Below are 26,028 nucleotides of genomic sequence, written 5' to 3'. Positions count from 1 at the left end.
GATACTAGCACGCAAGATATATATCCTAAGGCTCCATTACAGCTTTTGATGCTGTCCAAGCCTGACAGTGCAGGTATACTCTGGTATAATAATCTTGTTTCACTTTCTTACAAAGATCTTTCAAGAAAGTAGATTCAGGGTAATCACTATATTCTGTCTGAGTGTATATTGCATTCAATCATAACCTCTGCTTTGGAAGTGCCTACAAGCTACTGTATCTGCTTGATTCTTCTTACATGACAAAACGCTTCACATGTTTCAATTTCTGATAAGACTTGTCAGCTTGAGTAACTCTATTTACTCGGAGGCCCGGATCTGGAAGCACTGCCCCTTCCTTCTTTGGAAAATGCGCGGCACACAACTTGCACTCCTCTGAGAACTAATATGATATGATAAGACATTAGTTCCACTGGATCGTTTCTTTCTCTGTCACTCAGAGCTTTTGTACGCGTGTGGTTGTGTGATCTCATTTTATCTCCTGCCATGTCAGCTTAGCCCTTCTGACTTGTCTTTGGGTTTCCCGAGTGTGCCCCTTTTCAGCCGTTTTCTAATTGTATTTTTTTGTTTTGCTTTCAGAGGAAGGCTACTCTCTTGCATTTGTTCTGCTGTGTTATGAACAAATGCTTGTTGTCAGTTATTCTTTTTCCCTTGCCCTCTGTCTGTGGGGTTCTTGCCAAACACAGGAAGCGAGGGGACATTGCATCTCATTACGTTCCAGCTGACAAAAAGCAATGTGTACTATGCAGATTAAAACAATGAAAAACAGACGCATCATTCTCTCGCTTTCTGTCTCTGTGTGTCTCTTCTCCTGTCCTTTTTGCCTGGTATACATGTTTCTGTTTGCGTGTGTGTGTGGTTTAAGGAAGTTCTAACTCACTAGTTTTCATGTAAATTGTGCCAGTTATTCTCAAACACACACACACAATCTCAGCTTTTCATACCAGCAAAACTAAATTACAGGTTACAAATGTGCAGGTCTAGAAGCAACTACATTTTACAAATGTTTGTCTGTCAAGGGTCAAAGTTGTTTTTTTTTCTTTTCTTTTTTTTTCTTTTTTGTCATTGCCAGTAATTTTTAATCAACTGTTATCCAATATTTCCAGCTTTTATGTCCTCTTTTTCTCACCTCCTCTACATTTGCTGCTATATTCATTTGTGATTAATTAGATATTTTCTTTTCAGACCAACTCTGTCTTACTTGCCTCTTCACATCATCTTAGACTTCACTCCTCTATTCTTCCTTGCCCTGCCTCCCTTACTATGTCTGTCATGAAAAAATTTGCAATGCGCTCCTCGACTTTCTTTACTTTCATGTCATAAGATTGATCACCTGACCTCACACAGACATCTTACAGTGTCATAAAACAGCAGGAGATTGGTCCTTCATGCTCGGGACTAATCCTGCTGCTACTTTCCTGTACCCAGAACTTATCGCAATCAAAGTCGTCTTCTTTAACATCAAACACAGACCCCTTTTCTTCACAAAAGACAAATGGCAAGACCATCCGTGCTGACTTTGCCAAAACATTTGGTGCATAACAATCCACAACTTCACACCTGTAGTTTAATCAACCTTCCCTTCCTTTGGTTAGGAAACACTCACACACTTTGACAGCCTTCTGTAACAAGATCTACTAAGCAGAACCTATAAAAGACAGCCAGGATGAGCAGTTAGCTGAATCAGGCTTGACAGACTCCTTTAACCATCCACCAAATGTATTTCACTTTGTATCATCCCTGTCATTTCGTCAATTTAAATCATAACATTTTCCCCCTCTTTCATACAGGCTCTCGTGGCTCCTACAGTAGTCAACACAGTCAAGAAGCTCTTCGGCCCTTAGGGTCCCCCGAGCACCACATAGATCCTATCTATGAGGAACGTGTCTATCACAAGGGCCCTATGAGGAGCCTTAGTCAGAGCCAGGGACCAGATACAGGCCCCTACCGCAACAACACTGGTAAAAGACTACTTCATTTGTAAAAACAATTAGTTATGTTGTCGTTGAGTGTTTATATTTATATATATTTTTACCATGTGTTTAATGTTTGAATGTTTTTGTTCTGATTTTATTCTAAACAAACACTTTGAAGAATAGTAACTGAATAACCTATATCAGGCAGAAATAAAATAAATTATATTGTGTTCACTGAATTTAGATCAAGAATCTGGCAAGAAAAAAAAACAATAGACTGAAATTAACTTTGGAAGACATAGTTTCCATTCTTATTTCTTAATTCATTTGATTTGTGTCGTTTATTTCAATGCATGAAGTTGTGTTAAGACCCTTTGGGTTTTGTCTAACAGGTTGCTTTTTTCACATATGGTTTGTTGTATTTTTAGCTACTTTGATTTTTTGTTTGTTTCTGTTGCTTTGTGTGTGTCGTTGGATCCAACAAGGAATTTTGTTGGATTTAAATTACATCTCAGAACAGATAAATACTGAAAGCTGACTCTGTACTAATAGTGCTACTACAAACAGCCTGCAATGTTTCTCACAAAGGAGAGCTACTGCATAGGCAAGACAATAGGTCAACCAACACAGGTGCTCATGATTTATAGGTTTGTATGACTGTTCAGCTCTATATCAGATCCTCAAGACTAAATACACCACAAGTTTGATTTTTTCCAATCTTGAAGCAATCATTTTTTACAAAAATAAAATAAAAAAATTTAAATTAAAAAAATCAGCTACAGACACTTTATATCAAATTCAGATATTTTTATCTCAATTTGTTTCTAAAAAAATTTGTAGCTGAATTTTGGCTCAGATACAGCCAACAGTGTCTTGTGCTCAGTTCAGTGTAACTAGCAGGTATGTTTCTTTTATTTAATTTTTTAGGACATTTGGCTGGCTGGAAGTCGAAACACAGTTTCCTGAGTTGCCTGAGTAAAAGCTACACATTTGCTTCTGCTATTCTATGCGTACTTGCTACAAATGAATCATTTCTAAATATTGTCATCTTGAACATCTTTTCAGAAATATGGCCTCAGATTAGATATTTGTGACAGCCAGATTCAGTTGGTTTGCATTGCTTTCAGATGTTTGTGCCAGGAATGTGGTGGTATATAAAAGAATACCCTGAACTGCTTCCTTCCACAATAAAAATCCTTTGTATGTGTTGTTGAACAGAAACATCCCAAGGACAAGAAAGTTTCACTTTAAAGGCAGTGTAGTCCTTTTCCAAGAACAGCATCTTCAGTTCATTCATAAAGTATCTCTCGCATCCATTTGTATATCTCAAAACAAAGAGACACATGTCCTAATAAATGACATTTTAATTGTGCTCTTCAATTTGTTAAGGTATTTCTTTATATATATATATATATATATATATATATATAAAAAGAAAAACAAGAAAAAAAGAAAAACAAGCATTACACATCTAAAGCATCCACCCATCTCTCTCTCTCACTTCCTTTTCTGCACACCTGACTCCAGTAGGCTGCCACAGTTTTCCTTGTCTAAGCAAGGTTCACCTCTTTCTGTGTACTATCATTTAATCTTAGTCTGACTCCTACCCTGAGAAAGATTTGCCATGAGAGTCTGCTTGGAGCTGAATCGTAAGACAACATAGCTCCTAGGATTATACGGATATTAAAACCCCTCCACATCCTCAAGGCGGATATTTGCCACTTAAAAACTTTTTCTACATCCAGGTGTCCATCCTGGCATCACTTTACTTGTTTTCTCTTCTGTCATTCTTACCCATTTCCAGAAACTGCACCCAATGGTGAGCTTTAGAAAAGATATAATAGAGAAATTGAGCTATGTAAAATACCCTAAGAAAACACTTTTTAGAGTAATTTTTTTATTTTCTTTTTTTGTAATGAAAAACAGTAGGACACATTTTCTATCAAAGACGCACTGCCATCTTTACAGCTCCCTCTACAATTTCATTGTTGCCTGCAATGTGTTTTTAATAGACCCTCAATGAGCTTATCTCAATGTGGGTTTAGGTACGCCATGTTAATCCCATTATGGTATAAAAACACCCAAGTCTGTCATGCCACATTCACATGTTCCTCTGTATCATTAACCAGCCTTGACAAAATCATTATCATTTGGGTCACAATTTACAGCAATAGATATGCAAATGTAGAGTTTGCCAATCTGTGTCTCAATAAAAAGGAGTTATCTTTAAACGCTTATAATGTTTTACTAAAATGTATGTTAGATTTCGGTTCATCTATGCTTCAGCAGAATTCAAACACTGCCAGTAAATTTCTGAAGAAAAATGACTTGTGGTGATATTGGCACGCAAACAGGAGTGAATTAAATAAATTGAAGAGAAAAATATGCAGGGAGTATGTAGTTTTATGTTATTTAGTTTGGCCTTTAACGATAAGAAAATGTATTGAAATTTGTTTGAATTCAATTCACTGGAAGACTATGTTGCCATAAACATTATTTACTGCAATTCTTGTAGTTTTTTGCTCATATCAACTCAGTGGAAAACCAACAAACCAAAGATGAACGTCGCTTTGTAGTCACCATGCCACTAAATTAAGATTTGGTCTTGTTTAAAAGTCATGTGCATTCTATGTGCAATGAACAGAGATTGTCTAATAGGGATTCATAAAGCACTGACTGATGGCACATAATGAACTGATAAGGGTTGTGCTGACATAGTGAGCGGTAAGTCATTAATTATGTCACAGTGCCTTTTCTTGGCAATGGCAAGCTCACATTATTGGTTCATTAAGCTGGCATGGATCAATGTAATTAATGCTATAAGTCATTCTCTCGCTGAAAAGAAACGGGAGATGTTTCTGTGGGTGTTCGGCATCAACAATCACCACGTTGTAATTGGTGGGTCTGTATTTCTCCCTCATATTTGATTTTTTTGCAAACAGTGTTTTGAGACCCTTTTAAAATGTTAGATTTGTTATAAACTTTTAGCAAAATAACAAGATTCTGAAACCGAGACAGTAGACAGAATATCTAAGATCATTTTTCTGTCTATACACAATATAAATGCTTGAAAATCTACTTTCTTATATAAGTTTTATTTAGCTGTGAGTTCCAGATATTCCAAGGAAACAGCTTCCCTCTGCCTCTCACTGATCTCCTGATTTCCTTACCAACAAGTTTTGTTTTTTTTCAATATGGCAGAGTTAGTTTGATTCTTACTGTCTGATTTAAAAATATATGATAAAACAATGTACAGATAATGCTCATACATGTTTTGGCTGAATAAAAATGAAGGAGCTCTCTTACTTGGAATAACAAAAGCATTTTAACATTTCAATGACAAATTTCTGGAGGGGAAACAAAATATATGAGGCAAAACTTAGAATCTTTTACAATCTATACAATGCATTCTTTACTAACCTAGTCTCTTCTATAGGCCATCCTTAAAAACTATCACTATCACTTTAGTGGTAGTTTTTAATGTTTCAGTTAAAGATTTACGCTGCTTTCCCAAGGTCCTGCTGCTTGTTAGTGTTAGATAAGCAAAACATTGAAGTCATGTCTTTTTTCCCTTTTTTTTTTTGGCAGTTGGACACAATTTGCAATGCTAACTGTGTATCTTTAATGCCAATGTTTTGTTGCATGAATAAGTGTCTGTGTGGTTTTGTGACACACATATCATATGCATGTGTGTAGGCTGCAGTGCATGCATTCCTTTCTTGAATAAAACTAGGGCAGTGCCCAAGAGGACCACAGGTTAATGTGGCCTATTTTAAGCAATTATTCCTTCTTGGCCACAGTGTCTCCAATGTACACATGCATTCAAATGATGCTGATTCACTGCAGGATGACTGATGCGTCGTCTCCAAGGCCTTGTGTGTTCCAAAAGGCTTTTGTTTTTATTTCCACATATATGCAAATCTTACAGTCTCCATCCAAGTAGTCAGCTCATGATTGTTGCTGCTACTTCTATTTTTTTTCCCTCTTTCTACTTGTTTTTGTTGTAACCCACAGTGTCTTATCTTTGTTCTAATTTTTGTAAGCAAATTAAGCAGCTTCCTAAACAGAATATCATCTTTCCTACACAAGTGCAAGATTGACTGTGTCGTAACTGATTCATTGTGTGTTGTTGAAGTTAGTTTTTGATTGCATGTGGAGCACACTCACTAGTGTGACTGTGCACAAATAAGGAGAGGCAGAAATTATGTGGAGGATTTTTGCAACTGGCCATTAAGCCAAACTCCTTTCCCCTTTAAATTCTGTTTTCCATCTTTAATTAGATTTAACATCCTAATGAGGGGGACAGAAAAGAGAGGTTGATAGAGAAGCAAGATGAAAGAGAGAAAACAAGCCCTTGAGAGCATCGGCTTAGAACAGCAGAAAAGGTTCACACATTGTACATGCATCTACTGGCCAGGAGGCAGAGAAAGTTCAAAACTTCTCCTAAATATGGGAAGTGACAGATCTGTGCACTGAAAACAAAGATGAAGGAAAGGCTCACTTTCATGTGGAACACGTCATTTGGTGCCCAAGCGTGATTCATCATACTAATTATGGTCAATGAAACTTGTGTGTCTTTGAATACATTTGTGCCCTTTCCTTTTAGTTGATGGTGGTTTAAAAATTCAAGGAGCTCTCTGTCATTTCATATGCATCCAACAGTCACAGGCATGTGAATTTGTGAGTTAATATTATGTACATACACTTTTCAACAACAATCAACTACATGAAAATCTCATTTTTGGGCTTTAACAGTAGAAAAAACTGTGTAGAAAGAGATATAGCATATCAAATTTTATGTCATGTGATTTTGCAGATGCAAAAATTATAGTTCTTATAGCATACTCTCATATCAAGTGTAGGTTCTTGAGAAGCAGTAATGTCTTAGTTTTATGTCAACAAAAATCAATTATGAAACCAAAAAGACAATGAAGTGTTATGAAAGTTGTTTTAAATCACATGACTAATTCTGAATTCATAAGACTACAGCAGACTCGATCGCTGCTACATCTGCTAAGCCAAAATGGGCCACTAAAGATTGGGTTGATACAGCCATAACAAATTGGAATTGGTCAAAAGGTTGGCCATAACTTTATCCTTTTGTCACAGTTTCGACTGTAGTTTGCCTCGGGCTTGTTGAATGGCTGTGCTAGTCTCCAGAAATACAGCCAGGTTTTAATGTTGTGTATGTAATTGCAAAAATATCTAATCATTGGATGAGCAAATTAAATTTCTTGTATTAAGGTCAGTAACTGTGAGAGCAATTTATTGTCAGGCCAACAAAAAAACTTTTACATTAATAATCTGTTCCTTGCTGTGTGTGCTCCGAGTGTGTATGAGGTAAAATAATCATCAGCATTTGACTACAAAATTGTTTGTTAGAGTTCAAGTAAATCACTGGATCGTTGCAAATTTTGTTAATATTAACTAAATACCAGAACAATTGATATGTAAATAATTCTTTGTTGGTCGCTCTGTAGAGCATTTACTGAATAAGTCCTCCTTGCAAAAAATAATAAAATATTCTGTTCTAAACTCGGCACTGGGTCAATTCACCCATTCTCAAATTCCTACTACAGTTTCGTAACAACGCTCTATTTCATCCCAGCCTCCTTCTTTTTATACCTCTTAATGAACTGTTGTGATAGAAAGGAATAAAAATGCTAATGCTTAGAATTTCATTCAATTTGTATTATTTTTGAAGATTTCATTTTATACCCTGCTACCTTTGACTTTGGATTTGATCTTCTTTTGAGTCATTCCATTGCATGTAAAATATGACAGATTATGTCCATTTATCAAGCCATAACAGTGGGATCTAAATTATTGAAGTAAGATCATGCCTTTGCAGTAGACTATGAGTAAATTATACAAAATAGCTTCAGATTATATGATGAATAAAAGTTTGAAATCTCCCCAGGGCGTGTAATAAATGCAATGCCCCTTTGTACCCAAATAAACAAAACTGCAAAAGCATGAAAAGTCAAGGGCTCACAATGACTACTTAAATATTTCTACACTCTCAGGAGCTATACTGAACTGTTTATTTTCTGTGCATAAACCAAAGTTAATTAGATATTAAAAAGTATGAGCTAGCTGTCAGTATGAAACATAACATTTTTTATAACAGCTTCTTATAAATAATGTAACTTTTTTAAGTTCTGAGTGCTTTGTCATAGGGTGAGATACACTAAATCGTGAAGAACTCTGTTGACAAAATGCCCGTTTTAATGAAACATACAGGGAACACATTTTTATGTTAATGGTGTGTGTTAGTGTTCTGTGGTCAGTGTGTGTTTGTAGCAAAGAGACCACCGAACACTCAAAGTGCACTGCGCAACAATTTTGGCTCCAACACCTCATTAGTCACCAAGTAAGTGTTTCTCTTACTTGGTTCTCTGTCTCAACCAATCAGAATGTACTTGTTTTTTCTGAAAAACATTTAAAAATAGCCAGTTTTGTGAAATGAGCTTCCTGTAAAGAGTTCAGTAGCAAAACAGATCGTTTGGCTTTATTTGGAAAGCTGTTGAACTTACTGAATGCTCACCTTGTAGTAATGCAGTTTTGTTTTTACTGAAACTCACAGTCCAACCTCATTTGTTGTGGCAAAAAAATACATGGGTAAGAAGAAGAAAAGATAAGAGTTAAATATGGTGAGTTTAATTTCTATGAATTAAGCAAATGAGACATATTAGTAGCAGTATGCTTTTAAATTTTAGCCCACACTATTTAATGCTATATGCATATCAGTTCCTAAATTGACTTACTGTTCTGTGGTAAATACTTGAACAGTAACATGAGTTTCTACTGAGGGCTCAAAGCCTAATTACAAGCTCAATGTAATTCAACATAACTTTTCACCCCTGGGAAAACTTATGACATTTTTCATCACCCAACTCTGTCATAATGGAATAGAAATTTTAGGTACATGCATATGTCAGTAATGATAAACATAAGCACAAAGCAGAAAATAAAATGAGCTAGAAGGAATATGTTTGTTTTTGCTGAGATTTTTCAAATCTTTTTTGCTTAATGGTTTTGGTACAGTGTTTTTATATACACTGTAAACTATAATGTCGGTTCTCTCAATATCAACCCAATGTTGTTTCCAACGCCACTTACCATGCAGTGGCATTATACCAAACTTCTGGTTTTGTTTAGAAAACCTACTTTTTTATGTTGAATGTAGGGAAAACAAAAATAAACAAAACAAAACCAAGGTTAAAGTCTTTCCACTCACATTTGACTTTATTTATTATTTTAAGTTTATTTGATAGGGACAAACACATTGAAATAGACAAGCTGAACAAAACAGCTGTCCCATGTTTGTATCATGGTGCAATAGCAGTAGCTATTGTAATTCGCAGCACTTATCCCTAGATGGGCTTTTAAAAAGTAAGTTGATCTAATCAGCTGTGCCCAAGTCCAGTCCTCATGAGCTACCATCCTGCAATATTGAGATGCGTACTGCTCCAACACCCCTGAATCAAGTATCTGAATTTCCTCATCAGCAGTCAGCCAGCTAGCCAGCTCTGACGAGGCCTTGTAGAAAGCCATTCAGTTGCTTCAGATATGTTGAAGAAGAGACGCATCTGAAAGTTGCATGATGGGAACTTCTGAGGACAGGACTTGAACATCTCAAGATTAAATCTATTTTCTTCATTCATTTTCTCTACCCCGTTTACGCTGTTCAGTGTAGCAGGGGGTCCGGGCAAATTCCAGCATTCAATTTTCAAGTGGCAGGGTTCATCCTGCAAAGGCATTTATTCACAAAGACACATCAAACAAACAACCATGAAAGATATGACACTAAGGGCTGGTTTAGACTTGTCACTTAATCTGGGATCGCTGTAATTGCACTGTTCAAATATGCTGAGAAAACACACAATTCACACATCAAAACATTCCCTCATAATAATAAATAAATGTGTCTTCTCTTAAAGTGACTTTAAATATTTGCATTTATGAAGCCATTTATCCTCTTCTGCTCGATTCAAATTTTGTTTGCAACTCAGTCTGTGCTTTCTCCAGTCCACTTGGATTCTTCCAGTAGAATTTCAAATATTCTGAAACATAATGTCAATTTTCTACGCTGGTTCAGAATTGTAGTTTGCCTGTAGTTTTAGCAATGGCAGCGGAGGAAGTGAAGGAAGATGTTCAGTCCGTGTTGGCCACGCTTCCAAATATTGGATTAACATTACCAGCTGCCTCGTTCAGCTCAGCACTTCTCTCTTCATAGTACAGGATGGTTGCTTACAGTACAGACAGTTCTCAGAAAGTTTCATAGGGTTAAATTGGCTCATTACATATGTCATGGACAAACGTTATTGGGTAAAATTTAAAACCTCAATAGGAAGCAATCGTTTATCAACACCTGAGAGCCCAGACCTTCTGTACGAAGCAAACCGTAGTACAAAAGACTGATTTAATACAAGATTAGACTGGTAATCAAAATCAATAACCACTGATTTTGGAAAAAAAAATATATACATTACATACCAAAAGCATGACTATCTGGCAGAAAACGCATGTCCTAACCAGGGGTTTGTACAGGTTTAACTTTGCAAAATATAGTATTCTTTTTGCAGTGAAATTGCAAGAGAGGACATTTCTGTCTGTGCACATGTTTGTGCATGTGGATCTTCCAGTGCCTCCAGCTTAGGAACATCAAGAGCTGTGTGTTGGCTGGAAGGCTTCCCCAGGGATAAAAAGAGGGAGAAACTAATCCCTACTCCCTTACACATCCAAACTGTGTGTGTGTGTGTGTGTGTGTGTGTGTACGTGTGACTGTCTGCTGGTCTCACTTAGCGTTGGCAAGCACACTCCATGGCTACTTTAGCAAAAGGCTGTTTGTACACATTAAATGACCTATGTGCTACAAGCGTGCGGATTCTGTTAACGTCAGTCACTTGCATATTTAGAAACCCTTGTTAGTTCAGTCTAAGATTGATGGGAATTTCTGTGAGAGATATAAACTCTACCGAGGGTTTTTGTGTAATCGTGCTGAGCAGTGAAGCGTGTCGAGAGGAAGGACATGTCCTCAGCTCTGATCACATAGGCTGCTACAACCAAAACACAGGGGGAGAGGCAGAAAGATAGATGGACAGGAGGGTGTTAGAAAAGAGAGGGGAATATGAACATAAAATAAACTGATGGCGGACTGAGGACGACGGATAAAAAGTGTGAGAGCAGAGAGTGTGTAAGTCACAGCGGAAAAGAGGGATGTAACTCAGAGGGGAGAATTCCAAAGAGATCTGTGGGGGGGAAGTGGATGGAGGTGAGGACAGGAAGCACCAAAAAAAAAAAAAAGTAATGGTGGAAAAAGGATTGACGGAGAGTACAGCTGAAAGGAATGGAAGCAGAGATGAAAGAATGAGAAGTGAACATACACACAAAAAGCTTTCAGGATTGGTTTGATCCCTTATTAATTGTTTTTGTTTACCCTTCCCTCCTCCTTTCCATCACTTGTACATGGGAGCAAGAGCGCCCTCATCTCAACTGCAGCCCACAGGAAAGTCAGCCTTGCTCCAAGCGAGGCGGCCCCTCCGCTGACTGGCTAATTGCAGAGGTATCACTGTGTCAAATGACTAATAGAGTTTCCCTTTCCGTCGCAAATCTGCCAGCAGGAGCACAGCCACAATTTGTTTACTCTATGCCCAAGCCAAGGGAATACAACGATAGACCAGCCTCTTTATTTATTCTCAAACACAATTTCACGCTGCCAAAGAGTTAGGTGTGAGAAGTGTTAATGAAACATGCATGTGTTTATGACTGCTGGCACATGCATGCACACACACACACACTACGCTTCATAATGTACCTGATATTTTGTCAAGCAGTAAAGTAAGTTTTAGTTCTGCAAGCTTTCAGCAAAACTATCATGCTGTTGACAGTTGACAGTTTTAATAAACTGTCAACTGATTTTTGGGTTAGAAAAGAAATAATAACTCTAACATGGCTAAACTCCTAATTTCCTTAGACTCTTACTTTAGGAAGTAGAACAGCTTGCAGGGAGATTTTCTAATAAAAGAAAGACTCCCTGCAACTTCTTCAGAAGAATACAGCTGAACCCACTGACTCTTTGCTCAAGGACAGAAAATCTTTCAGAGAGCGAAGAGGCATACACGCATTACACACATGTGCGAATTTTTTTTGTGTTGGAAAAATATCTGCACCTTTGTGATACAAAGTTGAAGGCCAGGCATTTAGGTTCTAGCTAAGTCAATCTTCATGCTAGTGTATTCACTGTTTAATAGGTTTGACATGACATTAATAATGTCATAAGTTAATATGTTTGGCACCTGTTTTAGATAAAGTATCATTGCTTCTTACCATTTTTCTTTGAAAAAGGGATTTGTGATTAAATATTTGCCTGTTTTTATATTATTCATATTTTGTCATATTGGCACCAAACTTGTTTTATCGGGATGTTATTTTATAGAGCAACACAAAATATGGCATATTTGGATAGTGGAAGGGAAATGTAATTTGTGTATAACCATTTAATCCCTTAGACTGTCTTCTGAAGTCATACAGTTAGTAAATGGACTATGCTTGAGTAATTTAAGCTTTTAACTGTGACCTCTCCACCCCCCCCAAAAAACAAAAAAAACACTTACATGTAAATCAGTGGGTTCATGAGGTCACCACCGTGATTATGACAGTAGAGGGACTTTAATCTTAGCATAAAATTGGCTGTTCTTCAAAGGCCTCAGGGATTTTCTTACAGAACATGCATAAACAAACAAGGAACATAGCAAACGGCTCAGAAGAAAATTGTATTAATGTTTAATGTTGTGGCACAAAATAATAAAGGCTTGAAAATCTTTTGAAGAAGAGTTTGCTCCATCATCTTAATATGGAAAAAGTCATGGTTCTCCATCTAAATCGACAAGCTATGTAAGAAGAGCTGTGATGAGAATTAATGTTTGAAAGGGGGGAGAAATAATAACTGAAGTCATTATTTGCTGAAATTGATGTGGGGGAGATGGCAAATGTTTTTAAGGAGAGGCTCTTGTAAGATAAGACCAACATGTAACTTTTTTGGCTGACATGTAAAATATGATAAGTAGGTCACCGTAAAAACACCAACGCTAATCGCATGGTAGTGGTAGCTATTTTTCTCAAAAAAGGCGATCAGAGTTGATTGAAAGATTGATGAAACTAAAAAAAAAAGTGAAATCCTGGAAGGGAACCTATGAGAGGCTGCAAAAGAGTTGATACCAAGACTCATCTTTCAGCAGGACAGAACACTTTGGATCAAGCCATATTTATGTGGATGAATGGCACAGAGTTCAGATCTAGATTTAATTGGGAATCTATGGCTAGACTTGAAAAATGATGCTCACATCTAACCCGATTGAGCAGGAGCTCCAATGAAGAATGGAGAGATTGTATAAAACTCAGAAGCATAAGCTAAAAGACATGCAGTTGTATCTGATGGTTCAGCTAACTACCTATGACAATTTAATTTTTTTTTTATTTGTTCATGATTTTAATCGCATGCAAATACAACTTTAGAGCTTTTTATTGCAGCATAAAATGTGGCAAGGTTCATGTCATGTGAATCATTTTGCAATGCATTGGAAGATGTTTCTATCTTGTCTTATCAAAGATAAACAGTTGCAGTGACACAAATCCTCATGAAGGTTGCATTAGCTTTAAAGGTTAACTCATTTGTCAAAAGGCTCTTTGTCAAATCAGATAGTACAGTCAGTTTTACATGGAATATAAATGAGAAACCGTGATTGAAGAGGATGACAAGAAATGAAAAAAAAAAGTAGTAGCTGGAAGTTGAATGCATATTAACCACATCCAAAAACCAAAAACTTTTTAACCAGTAATATTCCTTTCCACTGGTCACAGCTCAAGCTGCTGGATAAAAATATTTGACAGACCACTTTTTTCTGTGTGAGACTTTTTCTTTTTTGCCTACTCCTCCTTTTGCCATTCTTCCATGCCTTCTTTTGCTCTGGGGTTTGTCCTATTTGGCTGTCACGTCTCTCGGTGAGTGCACACTGAAACTGGTAGTGTTAGCCTAAAGCCCTGGCTACTAATGAGACGTTGAGAAGGACAGACTCACCACGGACACTATTTAAAGAGTATAGAGAGAATTTTCCCCTTATGAGACTGACTCTGCCCCATTACCATCCTATACGACCGTTCTCTCTCACCACTGTTAGCTTTTTCAAGATGCTCTTCTATCCCTCAGTTTTTAGCTGAAATATTTTTTTCTCCTGCCAAATTGTTTAGATCTTTATCAAATTTAGAGCAATAATAATACCTGAAGCAACAATTTTTCTCCTTTCCTATTTTACTTAAAGCAAGAAAAGTATATGCCAGGATAATTCATCCATCCATTGTCTATACCCTATTGTCCATTCATGGTGAGCTGTTGCCTATCTCCTGCAGACATTGGGTGAGAGGAAGAACATAGAGACAAACTGAACAACACCATCCACGATCACACTCATAGCTAAGGAAAGTTAAGAGACACCAGTTAACTTAACAGTCATGTTTTTGGACTCTGGGAATCCTCAAGTGAACTCAGGACCTTCTTACTGCAAGGCAACAGTGCTAACGACTCTGCCATTCTGCCTCCCAGCATAACTCAATGACTGAAAATATTTGTTGTCTTAAACAACAAACAAAAGTCAACAAAAAGCAGCTTGTTATGTGGTGTGTGACAGACGGTGTCCTCATGTATCTTACAGATGAGCCAGGTCAGAAGTGTGTGGGTTTGTGTGAGTGAGAGGGCTGAAATAGAGCTATATCAGGGCTGTGAAGGTCAAACAAATGCCAGCTCTCAAGACGGCACTAAAGAGCAAGTTTGTCGGTCACATAATGATGAGACACTCAGCCTTAGCCTTAGCACACACTCATGGACACGCACAACCCGAAGGTCTTTCTTTTTTTTTTTTTTTTTTTTTTTAATTCATGGTCTTTGTATGTATGTGTTTAGGTTAAGTGTTTGCACCCCATTCTGTGCGATTACAGTTTGTTAATCAGACATTCCCTCTGATTGTGAGACCAGACCCATTGGACGGTGTTAAAGTGTTAATCACATGACCACATATTGATTTCCATGCTGCGAGTTATCACTGAGTACCTGAGGAACACATTTACCTTGCTTCTACATGTGTGTGGGGTGTTTGCGCGTACCGGCGTGTGTGTGTGTGTGTGTGTGTGTGCGTGTGTGTGTGTGTGTGTTTGTATGTATCTGTGTAGTAGTCTGCACATAGCTTGGTCTGAATGACAGATGAGAGGTTCCTCCTTCACACAGTTTGTCTCCCTGTTTACAGCCAGAGGAACAAAAGCCCCTAGACCCACATTAACATCTTGATATATCACCGATCCATAAACAATGTAGAGGGAAGAGGAAAGCTGCTGTGTCTGCGCTGGCTGTTTACATCTCTTAGCAAAACCAGATTAGATTTGCAGTCTAATGATTTATTATTCTTAAACTGAATTCACATTTCGTGAATACCCTAAAATGCATTTTTTTCTAGATGATAATTGGTTCTTAAAATGATGCCATAGAAAAGGATGCTGAGAAAATATTAAATCTAATCATAACATCAAATCCTAAACTAGGCATTTTTAAGTGCATTTTTCTCATCAACAATTATTCAGAGCATTAAAATTGACTTGTCTTTCAATTAACCTGTTGAAACCTGCATTTCCTCTTCTTTCCTATACTTGCCTTTTTGCCCTTTCTTCCTTTCCTGTCCTGTATAGAGCTGATGATGCATGTCCATAGCCACGTCCGTGACCTAAGTTATGTCCTTTGTCCCTACTTTGGCCCCATAGCACCCTCTTCCCCTGGTGTCGACTCCACCCCTTTGCAGCGAACAGGAAGTCACGGCACTGGCACAGGTAGCTACAGCCGTGGTGGGACCAACAATTATGCCACGGTGGGGCCAGGATACACTTCAAGCGCCGGTGGAGGAGGCGGAGATGTTTACGGGTCAGACCCTTACGTGGCAGACCCCTACCGCACCCTGCAGTACTGCCCCTCAGTGGTGGAATCTCCTTACAGCAAGTCCGGGCCGGCCCTCCCGCCTGAAGGAAGCCTGCAGCGGTCACCTTCCATCGACTCTATTCAGAAAGACCCAAGGTAGGATGAAACCCGTGACGTCCAGTGAGCTCCTGTATATGCGAGTGTGAAGAGACAGTTTAAACATCACATATAAAATTGTACTAACATTTTACAATATTTTTCCAGGCGTACAGGTGCATTTCAAAGAATAGGGATGTGTGTTCCAGTGAGGCCTGTTTGTTGGATTAGAAGTACATTTTGCAGTTAGCAAACTATGTTTCATAAAGCCCGCCTGTTTTGAATTAAAATAACTTTTTATTGGTCTGGTGTAATATTCCAGTCTTCTAAGAAATTAAATCTCCCATTAGCTGTAAGTTGAAAATCACAATAATTGCCAGAATTAGAGGTTTAACAACACCAATGTGTACTAATCAAAATGATGTGTTGTTTAATTTAGTGAATTAATTTCCCAAAATGAATGAATCTTTCAACAATATTCCCAATTTCTGAGATGCACCTGCATATGCTAATCATAACCACGGTTGACAGGGGGAAGAAAATATACTCTCATAACCAAAACAGTATTTTCACATCAACCAGCTTTTGAACAACAGTGATTCACTGCACCAGCATGAAAATAGTAGAAAAAAACTAATGATCTGTTGCTCTCTAAGCTGCTTGATTGAACCAATCAAAAATCCTTATTTAATAAAATACAAAAGCTTTTTTTTTTTTTTTACAACACACAGAGGGGACAGAAATCACTATACTGCAGTGTTGTTATATAGCAGATATGTTTTTGTTGCAATATGAGTGCAAATGCATATAATTTGCAAGGGTATCTCCTAAGTACACACCAATTCATTTTTTTAAGGTATAAAAAGTTGCATTGATATGCTAAACGGAACAGGTTGTGTTAAGAGGTAGCCTGAAAAAGTAAAAGTAAAGTTTACATGAATGTAAGAAACAAAGCTGAGCATTTCAGACTGTTAGAAACATGCTTGAAATGCTTTGGTTAGAATAATTCAGTTAAAAAGTACTAAATCAGTTAAGAGTAAAGAGTTCCCAATCAAGATATTTTGTCCCCAAGATTGAATCATTTAAGTGTTTACCAAGTCAGTCGTATTCTGTTATGTGCATTTCTGCAAATAACCTACTTGCAAAATTGTTATATAACTTGTAGATAACGTTATTAAAGAGCAACTGGTATAAAATCTTAAAAAGTAGAATGACATGTGAGAAAAGAAGTTTAAATCATTCAACTAATCCAATAATGACCCTAAAGCCAGTGTTTGAGATCAGAGCATGGCGTTGTTGTTAAGAGCGCTCGTGTTTATTTCCATACATTGAACTTTGCCATAAAACAAATCCATGTGTCATATCAAGCTTCACTGTTAAGTGTGCAGTAGTTCATATAGACAAAAAAACCCAAAAAACTAATGCATAACAGTGTGTTGCTTCCAGTCACACACCTGTTGCTATAGAAGCTCCCTTCATCTTCCTTAATGTCATGCTGGGTGTAAAAGAGCCCTACTGGGCTGTGATCACTTTTATCCTCTTGTCTCCTAAATTAAACAAAGCTCCATCTTCATCTTTATTTATATATATTTCACTGGACTCTTGATGTATAATTCCTTTAATTAAAGAGGGAGAGTGAGTGAGACATGTGGATCAAATTTCAGAAGCAGCTATCAGTCACAGGAAGAAGTAAAGAATGGGGTGACATTGAATGAACAGGATCAAAGATGGGAGAGTGTCTGCAAAATGTATGCTAAAACGACTGAAGAATATCTATGTAGCACAGTAAAGATTTAATCACCTACAAAATTTGTAGGTCCTCTAAATAAATGTCTTACTGATGATGATGCCTGATGATTCCAGAGATGTTTTTGCATATATCGGAAAAACTGAACCTAAGCTATTCTACACCCTTTCAGTTTTGCTCAGAAATAACTCTTTTGTGTGGACACATCCTGCAGAGCTCATTAATTTCGCATTGTATTAAAAGTTAAATCATAATAAAGACCTCGCAAAACGGAACCAGATGACGAGCAGTTGGCTTGGTTAAGTTGAAAACAAAATATGGTAATGAGTGAATTTCATTACAATGCTAATTTACAATGCAAGATACTAAACCCCTGTAAACAAAATTAACCTTTATCTAATGCACGGAAACTGCCAGGCAAAATGCACATACGCAACATCCTGACTGTTCCTAATATGATTAATCAATTTGTTCAGTGTTCTTGTAATTGTTGACCATGTCTAGACACTGAGTGACGTTAGAGTAGCTTTTATTTACTAGAAATTAAGTGTGCGGTTTTGTGCACAGTGAGTAACTCACCCCAACCACAGGTCCGTGGACCAATTGGTACCGGGCCGCGCAAGAAATAATTAAATATGTCCGTTCTATGTATTGAGTCTGGAGGAGCTTTTATTTTGAAAATCCTAAACCGGATGCTGTCGGTTACGTTTTGGTATTTGTCTGTGCAGATGCTAATCGTGTCTCAAGTATAGGTTGGGGAGATCTATCATTTAAATGGTAGCTTTGCTCCTCCACATTGAATGGAGCGAGTTAAGATGGTTTGAGCATCTAATCGACATTTCCTTCTGGATGTCTCCCTCCGGCAGGATTTCAATGCTCATTCCATTGAGAGGAGAACCTGGTGCAGACATAGAACTTCCTTAATCCTGGGTGGACAACATGTCCCGTTTAGCATTGGAATGCCTCAGGGATCCCCTAGAATGAGCAAAAGACGATGGATGGATAGAGAGATGGAGACGGACAGCCCTTTAACTAATTTGGTTTTTATCATCTTATTTCTCCTAGAGCAGGGTTTTCCAGACATTACCTTGACCTCCATGTATTTCATGTTTCTCATGTCATTTTGACATGAGAAAACATAAAATAAAGTCATATTGCCATCCACTTCTAACTTTTCTTTTGTTGAAATTTTATCCCAATTTTCTTTATTTTAGGGTGTGTCTATGAGAACCTTGTGACTCCTCGTTGTTATGAGTAAGATAAAGCCTCGTAAACATTTGACTTCAGACCAATTGAGGACAACTGTCATCTGGAAAAACCTGGGTCGCTGCCTAAACTTTTGCATTCCACTGCACAATTCTGTTAGTGTGCTTAATATTATTGAATTGGAGCCGTGTGTTACAGTTCTTTTTGTCATGAGGCTAAATTGCCTCCCACTCAGACTTCACTCTTATTCTTACTGTAATTGGATCTGGCTGAACTAACATGAAATGCTAAATGAGTTAGCAGATATTAGAGACAAGGGATACTCTGAGTGAGGGCAGAGGTTATGTGTGCGTTGAGCAATGTGTTTGTGCTGCTAAGTCCATGAGAAAGAGTGGAAAATGTACCTTTAGGACGGAATTGGGTTTAATATGGTTTTTCAGTGTGCTCTGTGTATTTTAGTGTATTGCACAGAAATGCTTAAGTGTATATTGTAACCAGTTCAAACTGTACATCAGTAGGTAGGCATGATGACGGCAGAGCACACACAGTAATAACCACTAATGGATTGGAGAGCAAAAGGGAGATTACAAAGACGGAGGTGTAACATGGATAAGAATAAGACAGGAGGAGGAGAGAAGAAATTGGGGAAAACAAATCCAGAGGGTGGGAAGAAGAAGGTAGGGAAAAAAAGAAGAAAGTAGTTCTTTTGCTGAGGGAAAGTAAGAAACACGGGGGAGGATTTTAAAAGGGTGCAGATAAAATACAAGCTGATGGCTAGATGGCAATCACAATTTGAAGAAGTCACAAAAAGTGAGGAGATACTTGTGCAGATGACTGTCTTTTTGATGTTTTGTTTATGTGTTCCCCTTGAAACACCCTCAGTGAAAAGAATCTCACCCCTACTGGTTCTTCCTATCGAAACAGATGTTATAAATGACACGGAGAATGAGATTTATTTTCTCATGTGACCAATATAGAAAACTGTTTTGAAAAATCGCTAAACCAATAAAGAATAATAAAATAATGACACTTCATTCAGTAGCATTACGTTACAATGAGAGGTGGCGATATATATGTGTAGGAAAGAAGATTGACCTTGGCAGATGGAAAGTATGGAAAGTAAAAATGTCAAAAAAAAAAAAAAGCATAAAGGGAGAACGAGGTTAACATCAGCTCAGGGACGATGGGAATTGGGGACCAACAATATGGATGTTTGGTTTATTGTTTCAAAGCTTGGGAGCTTGAGAGGGATGAATCACCTACTCCCAAAAACATCATAAGGAAACAAATCAAGATGTCCAGTGGCAGGTGGAGCAACTGTGACATACTGATTAAGAAGAATATTACTGCACTGCTTCAACTGTAGCTATACGACTGACTCACAAATAGATGTACTCAAATAGAAACAAGCTGCTTTAAAGTAAGATCAGCCAGACTTCCATAATATAAAACAATTTGGCTCATTTACATTATCTGTCGATGTAAAAATATTTGCAGAACAGCAGTACTCGAATAAAATCAAGAAAAAAATCATTCTGTAGCAACATTTATCAATCATTTAAAACACAAGGAACTCAATATGCTCCATAAAACTATACTGCTGACAACAAATTCCTATTTATGGTGTCGTGATATGATGTGATCTTCCGTGACATGTCATTGTCACCACTTGCTATTTATTGTCAGTCTCTGTTGGCTCGGAGCCGAAGCGCACTTCTCTATTTATGGAAAATCTTCAGTGGTCAGCGGTGACTCTCTGCACAACGGTGCGAGAGGTCCGTGTGGAATCAGTCTAGACTAATCAAATGCAATATCACGAATATAAAAAAAAAAATAGACACAAGTACATGTGCTTTGATTAAAAAGAATCGGGAAGACTAATAAAAGGAGACATTGAGTCTGTGTAGCTTTTCTGGCCAGTTGGGTTTATATATCTTGATAAATGACAGAGTGAGCATATGCTTCTCTTACAGTCAGCACAGAAGTTGATTGTTTGGTGTGTTTTATTGACATTTATGTAAAACTCCTCTAAAGGTATAGAAGTCATTTAGGAAGTCCTTGCCTTCAGGAACTCCCTTACATCAATGTAAGAATGAATGTTAATAAAGAAGATGTTGATATACTATAGAATTGTTCCTAAGTGACAGTGTGTCTGTAAGTTTCAGAGAGAAATATTACATTTTGGATTTTTTCTTCTGTTTTTTTCACTGAAGCATCTTTTTAAAGTAGGTTTCCAAAATCATTCGAAAGAAAGGGCAAATATAACAAAGTTTCACATGTAATGAACTGTTACATGAAGGAAAGCGTCATACATTTGTGGAAGTTGCAAGGATAACTGATCTAAAATTAAGTAGCTATAACCTGTTTTTAAAGTTGTTTTGCTTGAATTGATCAGAGTGAGCCGTTTTAGCACAGTGGACAGAGATGAACGAGGCTACAGGCTAGTTTTTAAACTTTCTGCTGATGATACTGCTTGAGTCATAGTGACCATGTATGTTCTTCAGTAATAGAGAGATAAGTTGATTTAAAAAAAAAAAAAAGTTGTAAAATAGGTTTACAACTTGCACTGACATTTTCAATATGAGAATGAAGAATGCACTCTTGTCTTTTGCTTTGTAACAAATATTTACAGTAGTCATAAAAATAGCAGATGAATGGTATTATTTTGGTGATTCTGTAGATAGTTGAGTGTCAGGCTATTAAGTACAAGCCAGAGTAAAAAGCTGTCCATTTTTCTCAGTTCTTTTTTTTTTTTTTTGTTAGGGGACAACTAAATGTTGACCTAAGTGTTACCTGCTTGACTTACAGGCCAGACGCCATCAGCACCGTCTGACAAAGGAAGACGAGGGGAAAACTGAATTGTCATTGAGAGAATGATAAAAGAATGTGTTGATAACTGGGTAACTCAAGTCCAAGAGAGCAGAGGCAGGGAGGGTGGCAAGTGTGACAGTCACAGGGTGAACAAGGGATTTGAAGAAAGCAAAAAGAAGGGAAAGACAGAGGAAGGAAGACGCACTCTGCTGGCTCTCAGCACGGCCCAGGGGTAATTTCCTCTCCACATGAGAAATGCATGCTGGGATATGAAATCACCTCCAAGGGAGGGTAATGATGCATTGCCAGAACCTTGGCCCTGAGGCACAGCTGTGTGGATGCGCCAGTGTTCCTGTGTGCGCGCTCACACAAATCTGTGTCCTGGCCGTCATCCCTGCCTGTTCTGGGTAAATTGCCCATTGTAGTTATTTTCCTTTTCCGAGGTGGCCTATCTACGTGCGTGTGTGTGTTTGTGGGACTGCGCGCCTGACCTTGGGATAATAAGACTCTGTGCCTATCCCTTTGCTTGCTGTGTGGAACTTCCATCTTAAATCTGAAGCCAGAGAGGGGAAGGAAGAGCAGAGAGAAAGTGTGATAAATGTGCTTAGGGTGGCCATAATGCAGTAATAGTGAGAGGCACATCTCCTCCCAATAGATCTTAATGTTTGACCCTATTCAAATTAAGCATGAACTTATAGCAAAACAAAACAAAAAAGCTTGAATGTATTTGCTAGAGTTCAGTTGATTTCTTTTTGAGAAAACAAAGTACATCTCAGTAAATTGGAACTTTTGTATTAGGCTTGTTTGTCAAAGTAAAAGTCACATTTGTAAATTACAATCCCTATCCAAAACTTGTATTTCATATTTTCATTAGCTTTAGGTGGAATTCATCATAGTTAATAGGAAGAAAGTCCGGAAAACATCAGGATACATGTAAAAAAGATATAAACGTGTTTTGTGTTTATGAATTGCGTTGCTAGAACAAACTTGTATAAATGTCAACAACATAAGGTTTTTCTACTTTCCTGTTAATTTTACATTTGTTACATTTTGGATCAGCTCTTATAGCAGCATTTCAAATGTTGGTCATCTCCTGTATTTCCTGTATCTTAAATAATCCAAGATAAACTCTAAGATTGCCAAAAGGCTGTCAGTGTTTTGTAATCTGCCATGTCCCATGGTAGACTGACCTGGACTCTCCAAAATGCTAAAACAGAGTATGTTTTATCATGTTTGGCTTACTGTTATTTGCTGAAGTCTTACTGTCCAACATGGCAGCCTGAATGAACAACCAAACATGCTGTTTTCTTTTTTGAACATTTGTCCTTCCTCTCTTGTACTGAAAATAGCTCTGGGCCATTTTCCTGAAATTACAACTTTGACATTAAAGATTATTATCAGATTGACATTAATTATTGGCATGGTTCGTTCACTGAACAGAAAATATATCAGACTGTTAGTGTCCAACCCACTGATCAATGATCATGGTTAATCAAACGTTATAATAATTTGCTGGATTCCAGTCACCAGCTGATTTCTTTGTGAATCTTTATTATTTACAGAATTTCTACATGTACAGCAGCTAAACATATATTTCTTATTTCTTGTGATGTGTTGGTAAACAACCATAATCTGCTTATAACTCAATTATTTCATAGTTATTTGATGATAGTTAATGACATTAAGGTTCCTTTCATCTACATTCAATCCTCTATACATACATTTACAAAAAAGAAAAAAAAGACAGTAGAGCACACATGAAATAAATATTAATACGCGATTATACCACTCTGTCATGCTTAACAATTTTGTGGGGGAAAATGCTTTCCATTCCTCTTCCTCCTACCGTCCCCGTTGCTGGCCTGTCTGCTGCCTCTGATGGTATTTGAGAGGGATTATATGAAAATGTCACAGCAGCAGAATTACTGTATATGTTCTCACCACACTGTGCTTCATCTTGCTTCCTCTTAAGCTCTCACTTGAGAGCATCATAGCCAAGTGCTTACATGTTCACCGAAAACGTTACACTGTCGAAACCAAGTCGCAGCCATAACAGTAAATGTTAATTTTAGTCAACAGTAGTACCTTACACATGAATATGGATTGAATTTGATGAAAAAGGTAATAATAGTTTAATGCTTTGAGTTGAGCATAATTTAAACATATTTGATGAAGTTGTTAAAGCTGTATATTTTTTTTTTCTTGGTATGCTTGTGGCTGTAGCAAAGCATTAATATAGTTTGCAGATACGTTCACCAGTTTGTTTCAGCTTTTGCGTCCGTTTACTGCAATCTTTTTCTTTAAGCAACGTTTTCTGGCAAATATGCTGCAGTTGTAAAATAGTCTTTGGACAGGGGTGCAGATTTAAAGGTCAATGAGTTGTGCATCTCTTGTGCTGGAAAGGGATGTTGACCTTTCAGCTAAATTGCTTGCTGAAAATCAAGCACCGCACCTCTTAGCAGGCTGATAAAGTACTGACCAGCAAAATTAAAGCCGGATTTGACAGAGGAGTTCGACAGAAGTTAATAGAATCAGCACATCTGGAGCCATTAGGAGGAAGTCAGGTTTGTTAAATAAATCCTCACAGAAAGAGGGGGGAAAAAAAGAAAAAAAGGTTCATTATTGTTGCCGTGTTCATTTAAAATTATAACTCTGGCAGTTCCTTGTTGAAGATAATCACATTTATCTGTGCAGCTGTGTCGGTATTCACCAGCTGCAGTGGCACAAAAGCACCTGCACATTGCAATTATCTCATAATACATCCCTGTGGAAGTGCGCGCACTAAAATAAAACACTTAATGCCCACTCACAGTGATGCACACATGTGCCCACAGAAGCTCAAGTCAATATTTGTTGCGGTCGAAATCTCTCTTTGTTGGGCTCATTAAAGGAGCCTGACATGTATGATGGCAAACAGTTTACAAAAATGAGAGCTTGAGATCCCAGCCATGGGAAAAAGTAAGTCATCCATATTTCAATTTGCATGTTTCATTCATCAACACATCAAAAAGCAACTGGACCTTAAAATAAGATAATTACAACCTCAGAAGAGTGTTTATATGTGGCATATTACACTGTGACTTTTTTTTCTTTTTTTTTTTAAAGTGTTGGCACCGTCCTTGATTTAAACATAGGAGACCCATAACTTAGCAAGAAGACACCCAGTATCACTATGGTCTATCTGGGGGTGTGAGCAAAGCAGCGAAGGCCCCTTAAGTGATGAGGCCTCAAGGTCGAGGCTCTTGAGTAAAGGGTTCTATAAAACATAATGTGAAGCTCTGAAACTGGGGTCCTGCCACTACAATGGTCTGAGTGTAGATATTCTTAGGAGACCAACTATGCATACATAGTTGAACATTGCTGTTAAGTTATTTAGAACACCATAAAAATATCAATTTACTTCACTATTAAAATTAAAATTTTGTTTTCAATTTTCTGAAAGATACTGAGTCATAAATATACGTGGGATAATTTTACATGCATAAAGTCGAAAGTAATGGATTTATGTAATAGATGAGTTTACCTTTTACAGTTTAAATGCCAAAATAATGTCAATTATTAGAAGCTAAAATTAATCCATTTGTTTGATATTTAATATTCTTCATATATGGGAATATAAAGAATAAGTATAAAGAACAAGTATAGAATAATTTCTATACTTTTAGGACTTAAAGAATAAGTTCTAAAGTATATTTATCCACAAAAAAATATACGTTAGAACAAGTTGAAATTAAAAATGTATTTTAAGAAAAGTTGAGCCATAACATGTCATTATTTAAACTTACAAGATCACAGGAACACATAACTAAATTCAATTTAAACATTATATATTTGTTCTTGCCAAGATGCCAAGTAGCAGACTTGTACGTTGAAGTTTCAGTTCCTAAACTGTCTGGCCTAACCTGGACCACAATTATTTAGCAGTACATTACCTAACCATCATCTAGAATGTTAAAAATGTTTAGTACATCAAGAAGCTCTGCTTTTGACTATGTAAAAAAAAGAAAAAAAAAGAAAAGAAAAGTGTTGATGTGCGACATCATTTATTTTCATTCCAAGAATAAATTCCTTGTGATGGAAAAATTAAATCACTGAGTCATGAAAAAAAAATAACACTGACACATCCCAAGAGTTCTGACTTGATTTAGAAACACTCCTCCAAATGTAACCATCCCTCTATCTCTCTTCCTCTGCTCTCTCCATCCCACCATCATACCTCTGCAAGCAGAGACTGCCTGACAGTGAAAATGGGTGGAGAGGTGCAGGCATTCATCCAGCATCTGAAGTGTTTTCTC

The 26,028-nt window shown here is 37.3% G+C and overlaps 1 protein-coding gene across 11 annotated transcripts in view; it reads left to right on the top strand.

Moving 5' to 3' along the window:
- Nucleotides 1-26,028, top strand: part of ctnnd2a (catenin (cadherin-associated protein), delta 2a) — a 219,618-nt gene that overhangs the window by 103,711 nt on the left and 89,879 nt on the right. For 10 of the 11 annotated variants that reach the window (XM_044104676.1, XM_044104678.1, XM_044104675.1 and 7 more), the window contains 2 exons: nucleotides 1,788-1,958; nucleotides 15,723-16,029. In XM_044104676.1, coding sequence (XP_043960611.1) covers nucleotides 1,788-1,958; nucleotides 15,723-16,029 — 478 coding nt within the window. The remainder of the gene's footprint in view (nucleotides 1-1,787; nucleotides 1,959-15,722; nucleotides 16,030-26,028) is intronic. The other variant, XM_044104679.1, reaches the window with a different exon arrangement.

This window comes from Gambusia affinis, linkage group LG21 (genome assembly GCF_019740435.1).
Source record: "Gambusia affinis linkage group LG21, SWU_Gaff_1.0, whole genome shotgun sequence".
NCBI lineage: Eukaryota > Metazoa > Chordata > Actinopteri > Cyprinodontiformes > Poeciliidae > Gambusia > Gambusia affinis.
The sequence above is the reverse complement of the archived record's forward strand: the minus strand, read 5'-3'. Positions and strand labels throughout refer to the sequence as shown.